At 42.2% G+C, this 17957-nt stretch overlaps 1 protein-coding gene across 1 annotated transcript; it reads right to left on the bottom strand.

The window, feature by feature from the left end:
- Positions 1-194: 194 nt before the first annotated feature.
- LOC119659487 (TGF-beta-activated kinase 1 and MAP3K7-binding protein 1-like) lies at positions 195-17870 on the bottom strand. Its single transcript, XM_038067606.1, has 9 exons — positions 17637-17870; positions 13753-13815; positions 13428-13671; positions 13107-13362; positions 12898-13042; positions 12729-12834; positions 629-805; positions 498-565; positions 195-417 (listed from the first exon to the last, which is right to left on the bottom strand). The coding sequence occupies exons 1-9, from the start codon at positions 17738-17740 to the stop codon at positions 303-305; spliced, it is 1278 nt and encodes a 425-aa protein (XP_037923534.1). The 5' UTR covers positions 17741-17870; the 3' UTR covers positions 195-302.
- Between the last annotated feature and the right edge of the window lie 87 nt (positions 17871-17957).

Genomic DNA, 17957 nt, shown 5'->3' with positions numbered 1-17957 from the left:
ACAGACGTCAAGGCGTCAGCAAAAGTGGTTTGTACATGGAACGGATTGAATGCGACTTTATCGTATTATTCAATCCACTATGGAATGGTTTGCACAAATTCAATGAATTCAATACAGAAGCAAACACAAATCATTCGACTGTTCCTCTTTTTCTGGGGCAAACGTGCCCAAATAGAATATGATAACACTTCGGATAAATAAATAATGTAAATATGGTTTTATTTATTTGTGTTGATAATGTGAATATTTGGCATATCCCTTTGCATATTTTGGAAATACTATCTACAATCTTTCCTCCACATTCAATCGAAATCTATTCCCTCAGGCAAAGTTCCGCTTGCTCTTGCAGCTGCTACTTTCTCATAGTATGAATCGAAGCAAATATAGGGATCAACGCTCTCAATTTTCCCGGGTTTTCTGAAAAAAAAATAAAACAAACAAAAATGTTCGATAACTTACAAATGCAAATTAAAAGTAAAAACTTAGATCCAACTTACCGGCTGTAGATTGATGATGTTGTATTCGTAAAAGTATTTTCCGTCATTGAGTTTGGAACAATTGTGTCCTAAATTAAATTGTATTTTGAGAAAAAAAAAATCTTTGAGAAAGTCTCAATGAATACACCTACCTGGCTGCCACTAACTGAAATATTTGGCATCTCAACATTAAACCTTCGAACAAGCAATGTTAGATCATCGATGCCAACTATGTTTCGTGTGCCTTCCACGTACACTTGGTGATGTAAATCCACGATTTTGTTAACAACGGCTTTAGCGACAGCTTGTATTGATGATTGTCTTTCAAACTGTGTGTTAGAATTAAATCTGTATCAGTAAAACCGTGGTAGAGCGAACAGAAGTGAGGAAGAAAATATACTGAGAGAGTAATAAGATAGCATACAAAAGATGATTATGAAGTTGGAAGGCAAACGTACTGTCCATTTTTTCCATTATTGCTTTTTATTTTCCAATTATTGAAAGCGATCCCACAATGGATATCTCTAACGTAACATTTTAACAGAAAGTATTCGTATTCTTTGTGTCAAAGATTTTTAACACTAAAAATATTCAACATCTGGAGAAAAACATCATCTTCTTCTTATCTAGCTTTTGTCCACTTCGGTAGCGGAATGGGCTCAGTCATCACTTTTCTAAATCATAGGTTTCGTTCGGGTGGAGTCGAGAGACTCTCAAATCTCCATTTAGTTTAACAAGCCATCGTGGTCTATCTTAGCTAGTGAGTTCAACCCATATTGATTCTGATTTTGGGATGATCACAGCGTGATACGCCATTAATCCAACATCACGTGCCTGCTGACATATAATCATTGCCGGCGACCTTAATGGTCATGTGGGTGAAAAGGCAGACGGTAACAGGTGCCATGGTGGAAAGGGGTTCAGAGCGCACAATGATGGTGGCGAGCGTATAATCGATTTTGCGGACACCCATGACCTTGTACTTATGAATACATGGTTCATCAAACGATTGTCTCATCTTCCTACATTTTATAGTGAGAACAGTAAAACGCAAATCGACTATATTCTCATAAGACGCCAACATTTTACCACTGTCACTGATTGCAAAGTCGTTCCCTATAAGACCATCGCACCTCAACATCGGCCGTTGATTGCCGTCCTGCGAATTAAGCCACCGATAAAACAGCGTGAGGAACGCACTGGCCCGCGACGCATTAAATGGTGGCGATTTGGTGAGAAAGAAAAACGACCAAAAGGCAGACCTAAACAACGGTGGCTTGATACGCTAGATGGGGATTTGAAAGCCCCGAGATTGCACTCAGATCAGGCATTCGATAGAACCAAATGGCGAAACCGATCACGACGAGCCGACCCCGCTTGTGAACGGGACAAAGGCTGAAGAAAAAGAAGAACATCGGTAGCCGGTCAGCACTCGGAACTACTCGCCACTTCATCCACATTGTCCTGATATGTGGGATAATTTCACGGCGCAATTTTTGTTCTTGTATTCCACTTTTAAGATTTTGTGTAAAACTCGATTCACTGTCTCCCTGTCTCCCACACGCACTCTTCTCCAAAACGGCTAAACCGATCCGAACGAAATTAGGTGGACACATGGGAACTACGAAATCCCATGCATACAATGAGTGACATAAATATACGTGTCATTTCAAAGCGGGCTCCCCATACATACAAAGGGGGGATGTAAATTTTTTTTTCCCTTGTGGGGTATCAAATGAAAGGCCCCGCTGAGTACTTTCCGAAACTGATATTAGTTTTAATATTGATTATAAAGTGCGCGAGTAAAGAGTGAAAATGTGCACACTTAAAGTGAGACAGGACTCATTTTCCGAAACTACCCAACCCAAAAATCTGAAAAAAATCAGGGTGATGCTCTCTTATTCTTTGCTCTTATTAGATGAGCCCTTTTCTATATCTGTTTTTGGTGAACTTCCTATTTGCTAATAATGTTGAACTCCTAGCGTGAAACGTATGGAATTAGCTATAATCGATAGAGTATTTTGGAGACCAAATATTTGTGTAAAAAGCTGTTAAATTTTAAATTATTATAGAAGTGCAACTGTCACACACTAAAAGTTCCTCACATTCCAGTTTCCCGACTTGTTGATTTTAGCGTTGAACTTGTGAGTTGTCTTGAGCATACAAAGAAACAAACCGGAAAACCGGAAGCTGGACGCTTCAGATATGAAAGATTTTGTGTATTTCTTTTATAAAGACATTTGAGTGTGCATTTGTCCCATTAGTATGTAGCACGTAATATATGCATATATTATGTGAGAATATCCACTTTCAGGTGATATTGAGACTCAAAGTCTTGAATTTGCAAAGAAGTGACAACTTTGACCTAGACCTGAAAGAACCGCGTGTGCAGGTGCTACTGGGACCTCTGCCATCTTGCCCGGCAGATGCTCTCAATGTACCCCTGCATCTCCTCATTAAATACATTGTAGCGTGTAGTGCCGTCAGACTACGTGAGTCGGGATGCTGGGCAGCGAAGCCCAGTAACATCCTAGATAAAGTACCGCGGGAAATCTGGGCATTCCGCACGGATTATGCCACACGCAAGCTGATCTTCACGAGAAACTTTGCTGTGAATTTTCCAACCAGGGCTAAGTAGAAGGCCGGTGGCGTGTTGCAAGGTTATGACATAGTATACCGATGGATCAAAGATAGTTTGTGGAGTCGGCGCGGGGGTTTTCTAGAATACACACAGTGTATCAAAGTCGTATGGTCTCTCAGGTCTCGTCAGTATATTCGAAGCGGAAGTACTAGCGATATTGGAAGTTTGTCGATGGCTGGAGCATCCGAGCCCCAAGCGCAACATAACCATTGTGACCAACAGCCAAGCGACCATCAAGGCCTTGTACTCGGCGACGACATCCTCCAGGCTGGTGGGGCAGTGTAGAGATGTGCTGAATAGTCTGGGTAGCATGCTCAAGGTCACCCTCCTCTGGATTCCCGGGCATAGGAACATAGAAGGAAATGAGCGTGCTAACGGATTGGCCAGGGGGGGGGGGGGGGGAGGGCTCTGCTGTTGGCAGCCCTACGACGGGCAGAACTCCCTGCCTTTCTAACAAATATCAAAACTAAGTCTGTTTTCCGAAAGTACTAATGGAGACCTTGGGTTTCAACCACAAGACTACATTTGGTGAAAAAAAATGTACACCACCCTTTTGCATGTATGGGGACCTCCCCTTAAATTCAAACAGTATGTAACTCACTGTATGCGTGAGCGTTCACAGTTCCCATCTTTTCACCAAATTTAATGTTAATCGCTGCTACAGTCTCCGAGAAAAATGCGAGTGACGGACAGACAGTAAACCGATTTTAATAAGGTTTTGTTTTACACAAAACCTTAAAGATTCGGATTCAGTTATGCAAAGCATGTCTTCTGCAACGTCAACGCTTTTCCTTTTTTATATGGAATTCTTTTGGCACCAAATCTGCTACGATACTGAAGAAACTTAAATCAAAATTTCTTCAACGGGTCCGTGAGCAATAATCAAGTCCTTCGCCAACCCTCTGATGGTTATTTTCAAGTTATTGACTAACACTTCTCTCATTTTATCGATATTTTCAATCACCGACCGACTCACAACCGTTTTCGAACCGCTGATGTACTGATAAATGACTGCTTTATATTTTTTTCTAATGAACGTCTTTCATCTTGCCTGCTTCATTGTTATATTTTTTATTTTCATAAAGTACTCATAGAACAGTTCTGGAGATCACTGGGCGACTATACTAAATGAAAGAATTGCACGAATAATTGCATTTATTATCTTGCTCGCAAACTTCGATCAACTGCCTTTCTAATGAGGGCCTTTTCTTCAGTACACTATGACCCTTATCACGGTTATTACAGGTTTATTTACTACGAGTTTTCTCTGGAATAGTATGGTTTCAACATTTGAATTTACCTCCATTGAGCGATTAAGGGAGGGCAAACAACAAGGAATATTAAAAAATACCGATAGATGTAATTGCCGCTTCTTGTGCCAAGTTATATATAACTTGCAAAATTTCTAATATGTTTTTGTTATCTTCATTCCAAAGTATATATGGTGATCAACACTTCATCTTCCGATAGCCTATCAATCGGCTATTTGCGGCCGATGCTTATCGACCTGCACCCTGTTGATTGACTTTTTTTTTGTAGGTGTGTAGGCAACGATAGTATATTAATTGGTTCTCATGGGGATAAACAATTATTATTATATGAGCTGTAATTTGTTATTTAGTATTAATGTCCGTTGCTAATTTTCTTACCGTTTTAAAGATGGATGAATAGGATTGTAGTTTTATTTATACTATTTATCAGATTGTCCTGACTGTTATTTAGGAAGTGATAGTGGTGGTGAAAATGATGGCAATAAAGTAAACAAATAACATCGACCTTACTTCAAGCATATAATATATAGATCATGGTATATTATGTAAACAAAAAACCATTATAATAGACAAAATAAATATAGTTTAGCATAAATATCATCAACAAACAATCTATTAATTTTAATTACACTAGAGGTGGAAGCGGGAAATTTTATCTAAACATATGAAATGCAGAGATACTCCCGTCCGACCGGCCCGGTCATCATCATCAACGGCGCAACCCAGACATCCTGGTCGAGGTCCACAAATTCGATATCCCTAAAAGCGTCTCGACTCCTGGCCTATGCCTTCGCTCTATCTCAGGCAGGGTCTGCACGTCTTGTTTTTGTACCATAGATATCGCCCTTATAGACTTTGTGGACTGGATCATCCTGTTTCATACTGATTAAGTGACCCGCCCACCGCAACTTATTGAATTTTATCCACAACCAGACGATCATGGTATCGTTCATAGATTTCGTCGTTATATAGGCTCATGTCGGGGGTCAAAAATTATTCGGAGGATTCGGAGGAACGCGGTTAAGAGTTCGTAATTTTTCTTGCTAAGAATACAAGGAATACATAAGGACTAGCAATGATGACAATGATTTTGTCTTGTACAGTAAGAGGTTTGACCCAATGGTCAGATAATTCGAGCGAAACGACTTTTGTAAGCTGCAAGCAACCGTGTGCAGATTTCACTGTCGTAGCTTTTATCCATTGTGATTTTCAACCCTAAATATAAGAAATGATCAACCGTTTCAAAGTGGTAGTCTCCTATCTTTATTGTTTTCGTTTGACCAGCGCGATTTGATGTTGTTGGTTGGTTGGTTTTTAGTGTGATGTTACCACCATATATTTCGTCTTGTCTTCATTGACGTACAGCTCAAGATCCCACGCCGCCTGCTCGATCTAATGAAGGTAGTTTGTACGTCTCGGGTCGTTCTTCCCATAGCAACATAGGCCAATCGTTGGGTGGACTTAAAGAGGATGGCGCCTTCCGTATTTACCTCAGCATTACATAGCACTTTTCTAGGGCCAGGTTAAAAACAGTGCACGATAGGGCACCTCTTTCTCTTACACCGTTGTTGATGTAGAATGGTCTCGAGAGTGATCCTGATGCTTTTATCTGGTCTCGCACATTGGTCAGGGTCAGCCTAGTCAGTTTTAACATTCGTCGGGATACCAAATTCTTTTATAGTCGTGTGTAGTTTTACCCTAGCTATGCTATCATAGGGAGCCTTGAAGTCGCTGAGAAGATAGTGCAACTGATGGCCATATTCCAACAGTTTTTCCATCACTTACCACGGAGGAATCTGTTACTGATTGGCTTGGAGTGAAGGCTTTTTGGTATGGACCGTTGATGTTCTGGACGTATGAGGCTATCTAATCTAACAAGACAGCCGAGAATATTTTATAGATGGTACCCAGCAACGTGATATTCATATAATTGGTGCACTGCGTGATATTCCCCTCTTTATGTATGGGACAAATAATGCCTCGTTGCCAATTGTCAGGCATTGATTCACCCATACCCATACCTTGAGCATAAGTTGATGAGCCATTTGGTGTAGTTGGTCGCCTCCTTATTCGGCTATAATTCCATCGACTCCTGTTTCTTCTATACATGGTCTTCAGTTAGTGGGACCTCCAACTCGCCGATATTCTGGTTGTTGAGCAATTCATCAAAATATTCAACTTATCGCTCCAATATGCCCATTCTATAGGAAATCAGATTGTCTTTGTCTCTGCCTAATGTTGCCAAAATTTCCTGCTGCGGTTGCTCCCTGTACTTTTTGAGTTCACAGCCCTGTTGCTTCTCCCAGGCTACCTTTTTCGTCTGTAAATTGCTTCTCCCATCGACGAAGTTCGTGTCTCTATCAAGTCTCTGCACGTTCCCGCGTTTTTTAAGAATGGAACATTAGTCGGAATGTAGCACTCTTCCGTCCCTTTGCTAGTTTATATTCATCGTCGAACCAGCCGTTCCGACTTTTTTGCAACTGAGGCTAAGTATGTTTGTGGTCGTATCAATGACAACGTTCTTCAGTTAGTTGTGAAGATCGTTTGACGATCCTTCATCTCCAGGACATCTGTTGACTGCGGTTATTGCGATATTTATTTCCCCTTTATAGGTGTTACGGAGTGGTGTGTTGTGGATGGCTTCAGTGTTAACTCTCACCTGATTGTCAGAGGGGATTCTAAGTAGTGATGTAATTCGAGCCCGGAACACCATGCCAACGAGATCGTGATCCGAGTCTCCCTATATGTTCTGACATTCAGTAAGGCTGAGAAGTGGCGACGTTCAATCAACACATGTTCAATTTGGTTGAAAGTGTATATCTAGGAAGCGTGGACGATAGCACCGAACTGGATGTTGCCCGACCCATCAACAGAACTAGATCCGCTTTCGCTGACTTGTTTAAAATCTATAAATGCAGTTATCTCAACACCAAGATTAAGTTGAGACTGTTCTGTGCCAGCGTTCTTTCTGAGTTGCTATATGAAAGCAGATGGAAAATGAGTTCCACTGTTACCCAAAAGCTCCATTGGAGTACACTGCCATAACACTATCTCAAACGAAGAACTTAGTCGACGCAGAAGCCTGGCATTCGTACGCACTGTGATCGGAAGCCGGAAGTGGCAAATAGGTCATACATTGAAAAGGGGAACAATTGCATTTCGGGCTGCGCCACGCAAGGGAATTCACTTTCCCAAGATGGCCGACGAGTGGGTCGCCAAACAATGGAGGAGGAGTGCGAGCATCTCGGAAAGTGGAGAGTGCTGAAGGACATTTCAGGTAAGCACGAACGCGTAGTTGTACCTATACCAAAGAGTGAATGGCAACCATATTTATATGTGTTTGCAATAAACATACCCCACGACGGTCATGAAAAACTACACTATATTCATGTCCACTTTTGGAAAAATTTCTGAAATCTGCCTTCTTAAAAGCTTTATCGGGCTTCAAACGCATATTTTTTGCTCAAATGACCTTACTTGCATTGCCTTTTTTCAAGGATACAGCGAATGACAATTGTGCCAATGTGACGTTACGTTTCCCGCGCTAATGAAAATAATTTCCTGAATTTGCATTAATTCTGAAAATTGCTTTTTAACATCCGAAATTTAAGAAATTTTTGAAAATATTCAGTAGTCAAAGCGTAGCATAGGTCACAGGGCGAAAAGTGGATCGGTACCCGCGATGAAGCATAAAACCTGACAAAAGCCTGCTGAACCAACACCAACAGCTCTACTATCAAACCGTATCTCCACCTCCATGTGGTTACCAATGAGAGTTCTGTTTTTGAAAAACTGCAGACGGAGAAGGATGAAGTCGAATCTCCCGTGTCTAAAAACAGGACAAATTATACCAACTGGTCCTACAGGTTAGGAGTTTGGTAGGGCTGACAACCCTACACGGAAAACAACTTGTCACGAAACCACAAAAGAATCCCCGACTAATTGGATTTTACAACGACGAACCCGGCAACGAAAACGGAATAACGATTTGCGCATTTTCTCATGGAACGTGTGTTCACTATATGCATCGAATGCTGCCCAGTAGCTACCCTGTCCCAATATAGGGCTGACGTGGCAGCGCTACAAGAGATTCGCTGGGCAGGGACCGGTTTCATGGAGAAGAGCCACTACACCATATATTATAGTGGCCATCTAGTAAACCATATGCTCGGAGTGAGGCAAAAAATTAATCCTGCTGTTATCGGCTTTGAAAACTCTGCGCTTGCGAGGTTAATTTCCAAATATAAGCCTCATTAACGTTCACGCTTCTACAGAGGAGACTGCAGAGTCGAAGAAGGATACATTCTATGGGGCTGTAGAACGGAATTTCGAAGCCTGCCCCAGGTATGATCTTCTTCTTCTTTTTCTTCAGCCTTTGTCCCGTTCACAAGCGGGGTCGGCTCGTCGTGATCGGCTTCGCCATGTGGCTCTATCGAATGCCTGATCTGAGTGCAATCTCGAGGCGTTCAAATCCCCATCTAGCGTACAAAGCCACCGTTGTTTAGGTCTGCCTTTTGGTCGTTTACCATCGACTTCGATGTTCAGACCAATCTTGGCAAGTAAATTCTCGTTGACACGAATTGCGTGACCATACCATCGAAGACGCCTCTCTCGCAACTTTTCCACGATCGGTGCAACCCCATAACGATCGCGGATATCCTCATTTCGGATGTCGTCAAAACGTGTGACGCCACTAGTCCAACGTAGCGTCTTCGTCTCCATTACCGCAAGATGCCGTTCATTGTCTTTTATAGTCGGCCAACACTCAGAACCATAGACGCGACTGGACCGACGACATTGAGGTAAATTTTAGATTTGAGACGTTCGTTACGTCGATCACAAAGAACACCAGTTGTGGAACGCCACTTCATCCAGGTTGCGTTAATGCGTGAAACAATTTCATAACGCAGTTCTCCTTTGGCTGATAGCGTTGATCCGAGGTATTTAAATCGCTCAGTTCTGGGCAGATCATTGCCGCTGACAGTGATTGTGCCTGTTTTATGGGGATCGGTCGTCAAAAATTCAGTTTTGTTTAAATTCAATCTGAGAGATTTTAACAACCAAATAGGGACGGAGCCCATATTCAGGCGATACGCTAGCTCTCATAGTTTACATAAGGATACCAATGGTAACCATGACCATGCGTTGATTGAAAGTCGCCACCTCTCAGCCTTGATGAATGTCAGAATATAGGGGGACTCGGATCACTATCTCGTTGGCATGGTATTCCGGGGTCGCATAATAACACCACCTATAATCCCCTCTGACAATCAGATCAGAGTTAACACTGAAGCCATCCACAGCACAGCCCTCCGAAACACCTATAAAGGGGAATGAATACCAATGATACGACACAGACAGGTATTGACGAAAGCTTGGAGCTTTTAGGTAACAGTGGAACTCATTTTCCATGTGCTTTCATATAGCAACACAGAGCAGCACAGAACAATCTCAACTTGATCTTGGTGTTGAGATAACTGCATTTTCAGATTTTAAACAGGCCAGCGAAAGCGGATCTAGTGCTGTTGGCACATTGGGCAACATCCAGTTCGATGCTATCGTCCACAAAAACGACGCTTCCTAGATATACAAATTAATCGACGCCTTCGATGCTCTGCCCATTAATACAAATAGGGAGAGTATGATGACCCGTCAGACTGAGAACCTTGATTTTGTTGGTGTTTATATTCAGTCCGAATCTGCTTGTCTCGCCTTTCACAGCCATTTGTCCAAGTTTCATGAATCGGGACCGAGGGGTGAGGGGTCCGTGGACCAAAACCGTGGAAGTAAGTTGTTTCCCAATTCGTCCGGTCCGCCATTAAGTGGGTGGCGGACTTAGAACTCCCTCAATTCCTAAACAAAATTGAATAGCCATTAGCTTATCCATAATGACTCTTCTGCGTAGAATATTCAAGATATATTCTCTCCCCACATCGACAAAGAGCAAGTGAAGCGGAAATCTGAACTCCGCCCACTGCTCTAAGATGAACTGCAGTGCACACAAACTACATGTCCATACATGAGGATCCAGAGCGAAAACTAGCCTGCGTTCTGACGATTAAACTTTCGAGATATGAATTATTAGGATTATTTTAGCTATTATCTTTGCGACAACAGGAAACATGCAAATACTTCTTCAATTGTTTTATTTGAGGCAGGTTCCCTTCTTTAGAATCTAGGCGATCTTCCACTCTACGGGAAAGGTTTCGTGTTCGCCCAGGATTTACAGATGAGTGGAAGGAGTATCTCTGCAGAGATAGCTGCTATGAACAGTTCCGCAGAAAACCGTCATTGATGGTCAAGATGGTTTCCCTTTTGTTTGGGGGAGTAACCCGCATCCGCACGTTACGGCGGCTAGCAATCTCACTCACAAGAGTCGGAAATTTGCTTCTGCTTCCCTGATTAGCGCAATAATGAATTCCCTTTCATTTCAATTTTAATTTCCCTTCACTTCCCACGCTACTGGAGCTCAAACATATCACTTTCGCTCCCATTGGCAGCGGCAATAAAAGCCTTTAGTTCCCTACACACCTCGATTCGCCTCTATATTCCAATAATCAACCGGAACTTCATTTGTATCGGAAAGAAGAGCAGTTTTGGTGGCGCAGTGCTCATCAATACTCTCCGGTGGGCTATTCAAGATGTCTGGCGTTCAGTCAGTAAGTAAGATCGTTTTCCCATTGTCGACCGAAAGTTGGATCCCATAAGCGAACCGAATTCAGTTTCGGTGATCGAAACTCCACACAACTACGAGAAAATTACCATCAAGTTCTGGTCTCTCTCGAAATCGATGTCAACGCCTCTCTTATTTCGTACGTCCCAAGTCTGCCCTTGCTCGAACAACCTCTCACCACTATCGTCACGACCCCCAAGACCATTTTCCTCCTCATTTGTTACAAGGGGATCTCCCATCATGATTGGAAGGAAACTTCTCCTAGACTGCATTGACTTGTTCATAGAAAGCCTTATTCTCCTCTGTATTGGAAGTTGTTGCTGGAGTGTAACACTGTACTACTGAGATGTTCTTCATCCTGGACCAGAATCTATATTCTGTCTAATATCGGATCTCAGGACAAAAGGGCGTTCCTAGCGGATACACTGAGCATTAGTCGGACACTGGATTCATGCTTACTTTCGGCTGGTTTATCAAAGTACAACAATGAAGTGCCGCAGGAAGGGGAAGAGTGCTCCACATAGCCCCACTCTCTGACATCGCTTAACACCAGAATATGCCGATGAAATTCTCGCTGAAGTTAGAACAAGCGAGCATTATGCCTGATGCCGCCGTCGAGAAGCGATTGCACATTCAAAAATTCAATTATAAATCGTCGATAAAAGCAAAAGTTCATAGCCGAAAGTTCTGCCCTTTTCCAAGGAATGGTAGCCATTTCTGAAACAATTAATTTCGCGATTTGCAGGTTTCTAACCCACAAATCTGTACCCCTTTTAGTTGTCTTTTATGACAAGCAGGCATAATTTTTAATGAATTCTGTAATCGCCAACTCACACAGAAGTCACTACTTCAACGGGGCATCAACTTCCCATTTTAATAGAAAGCACTATTAGTCAGGGTGGGATTCGCCTCCTCCATAAGACCTCCTCCTCTCCCAAATGAATCGAAGAAGGGAATGATCGTCGGATGTTGGCTATACATGACTTAAGTACTGTGAATAAAGTTTTAAGTATTTTTCCAAGTGAACATGTTTGAATTGTTTGGTTTTCATTAAAGTTACCCTCTCGAAGGTTTCAATCCTCCATTGTCTCCAGTGTCTCATTTCATCGGAGTAACCTGTGCTGGCACATACTTGAATGGAAAACTAATTCGGCGAACGCGTCAGATACGTAGAATAAATGATTCAAAGGCGGAAGTGGCGTCGAATGGGTTACATATTTAGAAAGGGTGAAAACTCCATTGGTGGCATATATTACGATGCAATATCACAGAAATGCTGCCGAGTGAGTCGCCTTAAAGACATGTAACACAAAATAGAAAAAAATAAAAATAGGTTTCTCGTTACGAACCGAGAGGATTAAAACAGATCGACAGGGACCAGTTACAGTGGTGTGAAAGTGGTTCATGCAATATGCTCTCATAGGAGCCACTGACAACCAAAAATACATTATTTACTGCGGCGACTTTCATTCCATTCTCGTGCATTCATTTTCAATCTATTAAATATACTTTCAAAAAACGAGAGTCAAATTGTAATCATTGACACATCATGACATCATGACATTGATGATCATATTTTTTTGTATAACAAACTATAATATAACCATCCCATAACAAATACTCAGTCAACTACACCAAAGATTCTATAAGGTTTCGAAAATACAAACCTCTTTCGCTGTTATTCTTATTATTTCCCGATTCTGTTGACTGACATCGTTTGGATAAATATCCCGGAGTGCATTACATAAGCCAGCAGATAATAGTAGTAAAAATCTGTACAAAAATAAAGCCAATATTCAATGAATTTAATGGAGCTAATCACAAAATCCATCTTACTGAAATGATCCATCGATCTGTTGTCCTTCAACGATTTCTGGAGTTGAAATTACTGGTTCAGATGCCAGTTTTGCATAAAGCTCACAATCTTTGTATCCACCTTTATAAGCATAACATCCCATGCATCTTGTTATTTGTAGTTTGGCTGAAATTTGAGTAGAAAAAAGTATTAAATTTGATAATAAATAAAATAGAAAAAATTGACTTACATTGCGCCAATGCGTCACGATCCAATCCAAGACGAGACAACCGCATAATTTCTTCGGGATTGTCTAAATTATGATCATCTGAGAATTGCACGACTCTTGGTGCATTATTCTCATCGTATTTGCAGAGCAGAGCACGACAGGTTCCAATATTGCAAATGTACATTTTCGTGTTATGGATAAGACACAATATAACACTTGATCCGACCAAGAGTTCAGCGTTAATTTCACTTATCTCTTTTTGATACTTTTGAAACTCCTTTGAAAAGAAATAATAACTTCAGTTTCAAATTTGATCTAATCTTATTAAAGCCATAGTCTCACCTCGTAGGTAATATTTTTATCGTTTACTTTATCATATAAAACCATTCTTTTAGCCAAACGCCCATCAACTTCTTCCTGGTTTCGATTCTCAGCGTCAATGAAAGCTTTACGCAATACATCTTTAACTTCGTCTGGTGTTTTGCTTTCCTTCACTTGGCCGAAAAATAAGGAAATGATCATAGATTCTCTCGTTCGTTCAGCTACAGATACGCCATTTTGTCCAGAAAAGATACCATAGAGAGATCTGATACACCATTAGATTAGAAAAATCATCATATTTTAGTTTTTTGGTGAGGGTCATGTTACGTTTTTCAAGTGTACATACGTTTCATAATCGTAAGCATAATTCATGCTTCTATCCAATGATCCGAAAACGGTGCTTTTATCCCTGAAAGAGGATGGTGTAACATAAGTCGTATTTCCTTTTATAATACAGAAACATGGAAAACGATTCAGATAGTCTTTCGTTTTTTTCAAATAAGCGTTAACAAAAAAGTTTGATTTTTAAATCTTGGAGTAATCAAGCATTGGAGAAGGAAGCCGCGGCTCGAGAAAGGTTGAATTTTAAAAGTTAAGCTTTTGTTGACAGAAGACTTCCGTGCATTAACAAACTCAATAGAATTATACATATTGATTTATTTATTTATTTAATAAGGACAATACACAGAAAACAAATTCCTTATTACATATTATCCTCAGAGGGAGAAGCAAGTGAATGTCCTAATTTACGCTTAAAACTAGAGAAGGAAATAGAGTCCAAGGACCCAAGCTGTGGAGCGTTGTAGAACTGGCATAGCCTCGGGATCGGAGAGTGGAAGTAAAAATGTTCGCACTACGTGTGTTATGAGACGAGGCGATACGGAGAGTAATATCTGAGTTCACGGAGCAGTCCATCAGGCAATTGCAGAGTGTGAAAAAAGTACACATATCAAGGAAATACGGCGTTGCTGTAGGGAGGGTAGATTGAGGGCGCGGAGTCGTGACGGATAATCAACCCGTGGAAAGTTCTGTTTGTAAAAGAGGGTCCGGGTGAATTTGCGTTGTACAACTTCAAGAGCGCGGCAGTTACGAATGGGGAAGGGGGACCAGACTACACAGCAATATTCAAGGATGTTTCTGACAAAGGAATAGAAGAGGGTTAAGGAGGGCTGAATTGAGGTAAAGTCGGAGGAGGAACGTAGGAGAAAACCAGACATTTTGGAAGCTCTATTGACGATGTCAACGAAGTGGGAATTGAAACGAAACGTCCTCGAATATTACACCCAGGTCTTTGAAGGAGGTCAGTAGTGAAAGGGGTTGTCCACTGAGAGAATAGAAAAAGGATGTTGGGGATGGTTTAAGCGAATAGCGCATCCAGTGGCATTTGTTGACATTCAGCGTTAGCTTGTTGATGTTGAAAGAAACATGTCGAAATACGAGAAGTTGGAGGCTTCGGGTATAAAAGTTGTGTGTTCATTTTGAGTAAGAAATTTCCTATGCACTGCTATGCTCGAGGTCAATTTCGACTCTTATTCCGTTATCGGAACACACTTGCACATCCAAATCGCAATATTATCTTAGAAAGCTTTGCCTGAACTGCATTCAGTTGTCCAGAGGGATGTGTACCGGGGACTGGATGTCGAATACCGCCCCACTCAGCTGTGAATGAGAATCTGAATCAAATCAGGGTAATAATCACGAGGAAGCGCAATGCTGACTACATTGCCTTCAACAGACTACTGTAGGGCACCGTTACGGCCTTGAATAAAGTGCCATAAACGATTTAATGCCCAGATTGGATTGTTTTCCGACTTATCACAATATCAGCGGATATCGAATTTTCCCTAAACTAGCACTAAGCGCCAAACATTTACACTCGGATGATCCCATCTAGTTAAAAGATAAAGGGGCGCTGGTGATGGTGGCCGGTGGTAGTTTAATGAGAATCCATCAAGAACTCCCTACAACATCGAACACATATGCAAAATGGTATATTTTTGCATGCTTGAAATCAGACTGTGGGAATCAGGGCATCATGAGAGTCGTGAGGGACTTAGGTAATATACCGCTGACAATACAACAGGAACTACACGAGACACCAAATTTCTTTGATTTTCCGAGCCATTAGCTCATAATTCACCTTTTTCTCCACGTATTTCTATCAATAATATACGCGGAGCAATCCGTCTTGTCAGCAAACAGCACGTCAGGCTTGTTGTGCGGTATGTGTTGATCAGTTAAAACTCGCCGATCCCAGTTTATGCTGTAAGCAGAACTATCAAACACTGCCTGTGGCTTATATCGGTAAACCGGACATGTCCCCGCGATCAGCCCATGGTTGTATGCAAGGCTTTGATGAATCCCTTTGCAACATTGTGCCTGTTCGTGTATTGCACCGGTGCCATTGCAGTGCAGCCAGAAATGAGATGGTCCAATGTCTCTAACGCTGAACCACACACTGTGCGCTTGTCGTTCTCTCTATGAGCTTTTTATAAACTCGGGTGGCGACCACGTCGCCCTGAATGACACACATGAATCTCTCCGTTTTAACAAAGAGTTCCCAAAAACACACACCTGTTGGACTAATGTAAATTGACATGGCTCCCAAAGGCAATTCACATGTTTGGCATGCATTACCTTCAACTTTCATTCATTGATCCTCTCCTGATCGCCCCACTTACATCAACCACACCCCTACCTCCGATTTCACGATGCAAGTTCATCCGCTCCACGGCAGAGTTTGGATGATGCATTCGCAATTTGGACATAGTTTCCCAAATCCGCCTTTGCACGTTTTCCAGATCGGTTTCCGTCCACGACAATATCCCGAATGCATAAGCCAGTGAAGGGATAGCGAATACATTCAATGCACTTATCTTATCCTTCCCCAAGAGATGCCATTTCAGTTCCAGCTTTGCAGCGTTGCAGGAATTCCGACAGCAGAGTATATTTCAGGTCACCAATTCGAGCATGGATTCCTTGCAAACTGTTTCGGTCATAGCTTGACCTTTGCGGATGGCTTATATCATAAATTCAAACTCGACAAAGTGGCATGACGGGTGCGTTGGGCGATAATCCACTCAGCATGTTGGACGGACAACCCCCAAAGTCCACCCCCACCGAAAACTGAACTGATGTCAGCACATAATCGAGAAGCAATCTCATCATTGATTTGAGATAGAATCATCGGAATTGCTGGACGTAATGGAGCCTGGGAATACATGCCTATACAAAGGATTCATTTGCGAGAATTCTATACACGCTTTTTGTAATTCGTCCTGAATCTCATGCGGAGACTCCAGCCAGACGGCGAAGAGTGCTTCCGCGAGTACTGAAACTGTTGCCTGCAGTGCGGCGTGGTGTTATTGATGCCGCGACCTCTGTCCCCATCGATCCTTGGTCTCCAGTTTCCGCGATGACCTCGAGTCGAACAAGTTCCCTAATGATGAACGGGATTGTGTTGCTGCGATTAATGAAGCAGTACTGGTCAGTGTCCCGCTACACAGTCACATGCGCGTATTGCGGAAATCGGTCGACGAATCTCTGAAGCAACCAAGGGCGGTGAGAGGTTGTAATCGCCTCGACGTTATTACGTAGGAACGGATGATGAAAAGGTTCCTTTCCTCTGTCCACTTCATCTGCCGCCTACGCAATACTGCTGAAGTGAACACCACAGGTCGTGGCGAAACAACCGCAACAGGCGGAGCAATGCTCGTGGTCATCGTGGCACCTAGACATCGAACTGCCCCACGATTAGCGATTTCGATGCAGGAGCCCAGGCCAGTCACATAGTCAGACCACTCTCGCCGGTTATTCATACCGGATCTCAAATTCTTTCTTCTTCTCATTCGATGGATTTGCATTATAACTGCCTGGTGTGGTGATGGCTTCCTCAGTGAGTAATTATGCAAGACAACAAAGACAACAGATTGAACCTATCTATCCCTGCTTCTTCCACAACCGGGCTTGAGACCTGCTAAGGCGGTGTGAGAAGAGAAAGAATACTCCCTAGAATCGTCATCTTCTTACCTCGTTTAATAACACTATTTCCATCCCCAGAATATTCAGCCTAGCTGAAATGCCCCCGACGTTGCAGCAGGCTAGCGTTTTAAAAAGTCTCGGCACCGTACATATAGCCCATGCTGATAACACTCAGTTCCTCTACACCGTAGCATTTGAAACAGCTGTAACTGATAGAAATACTCGAAGGCAAAACCTTTTTTTCCTCACCTGTAATTCTTGTTGGTCGCTTCCGCCACAGCGGACTTGTTGCATAGTGGAATGTCATCGGTGAATGTTTGCGTCGAATGGTTGCTATCCTCGCGGTCAATCATTGCTTCGTAACAAAAAGCCCTTTTCCTCCAATGTATGATGCCACAAACTCCCGACGTCGACTTCCCACCAGATTCACTTTCACAAGATTATCAACAATAACCAAGCTACCTGGTCGCCCAGCTGATTATCAACTCCGTCACATATCAGCTGTGTGCAAACATTTTATACTAGAATCCATCCACGACTCACAGAATTGTGCTAGTCTAATGCAAATTT

The sequence above is a fragment of the Hermetia illucens genome, chromosome 1 (assembly GCF_905115235.1).
Source record: "Hermetia illucens chromosome 1, iHerIll2.2.curated.20191125, whole genome shotgun sequence".
Taxonomy (NCBI): Eukaryota; Metazoa; Arthropoda; class Insecta; order Diptera; family Stratiomyidae; genus Hermetia; species Hermetia illucens.
Note: the sequence above shows the minus strand (reverse complement) of the source record. Positions and strands in the feature narration are given on the sequence as shown.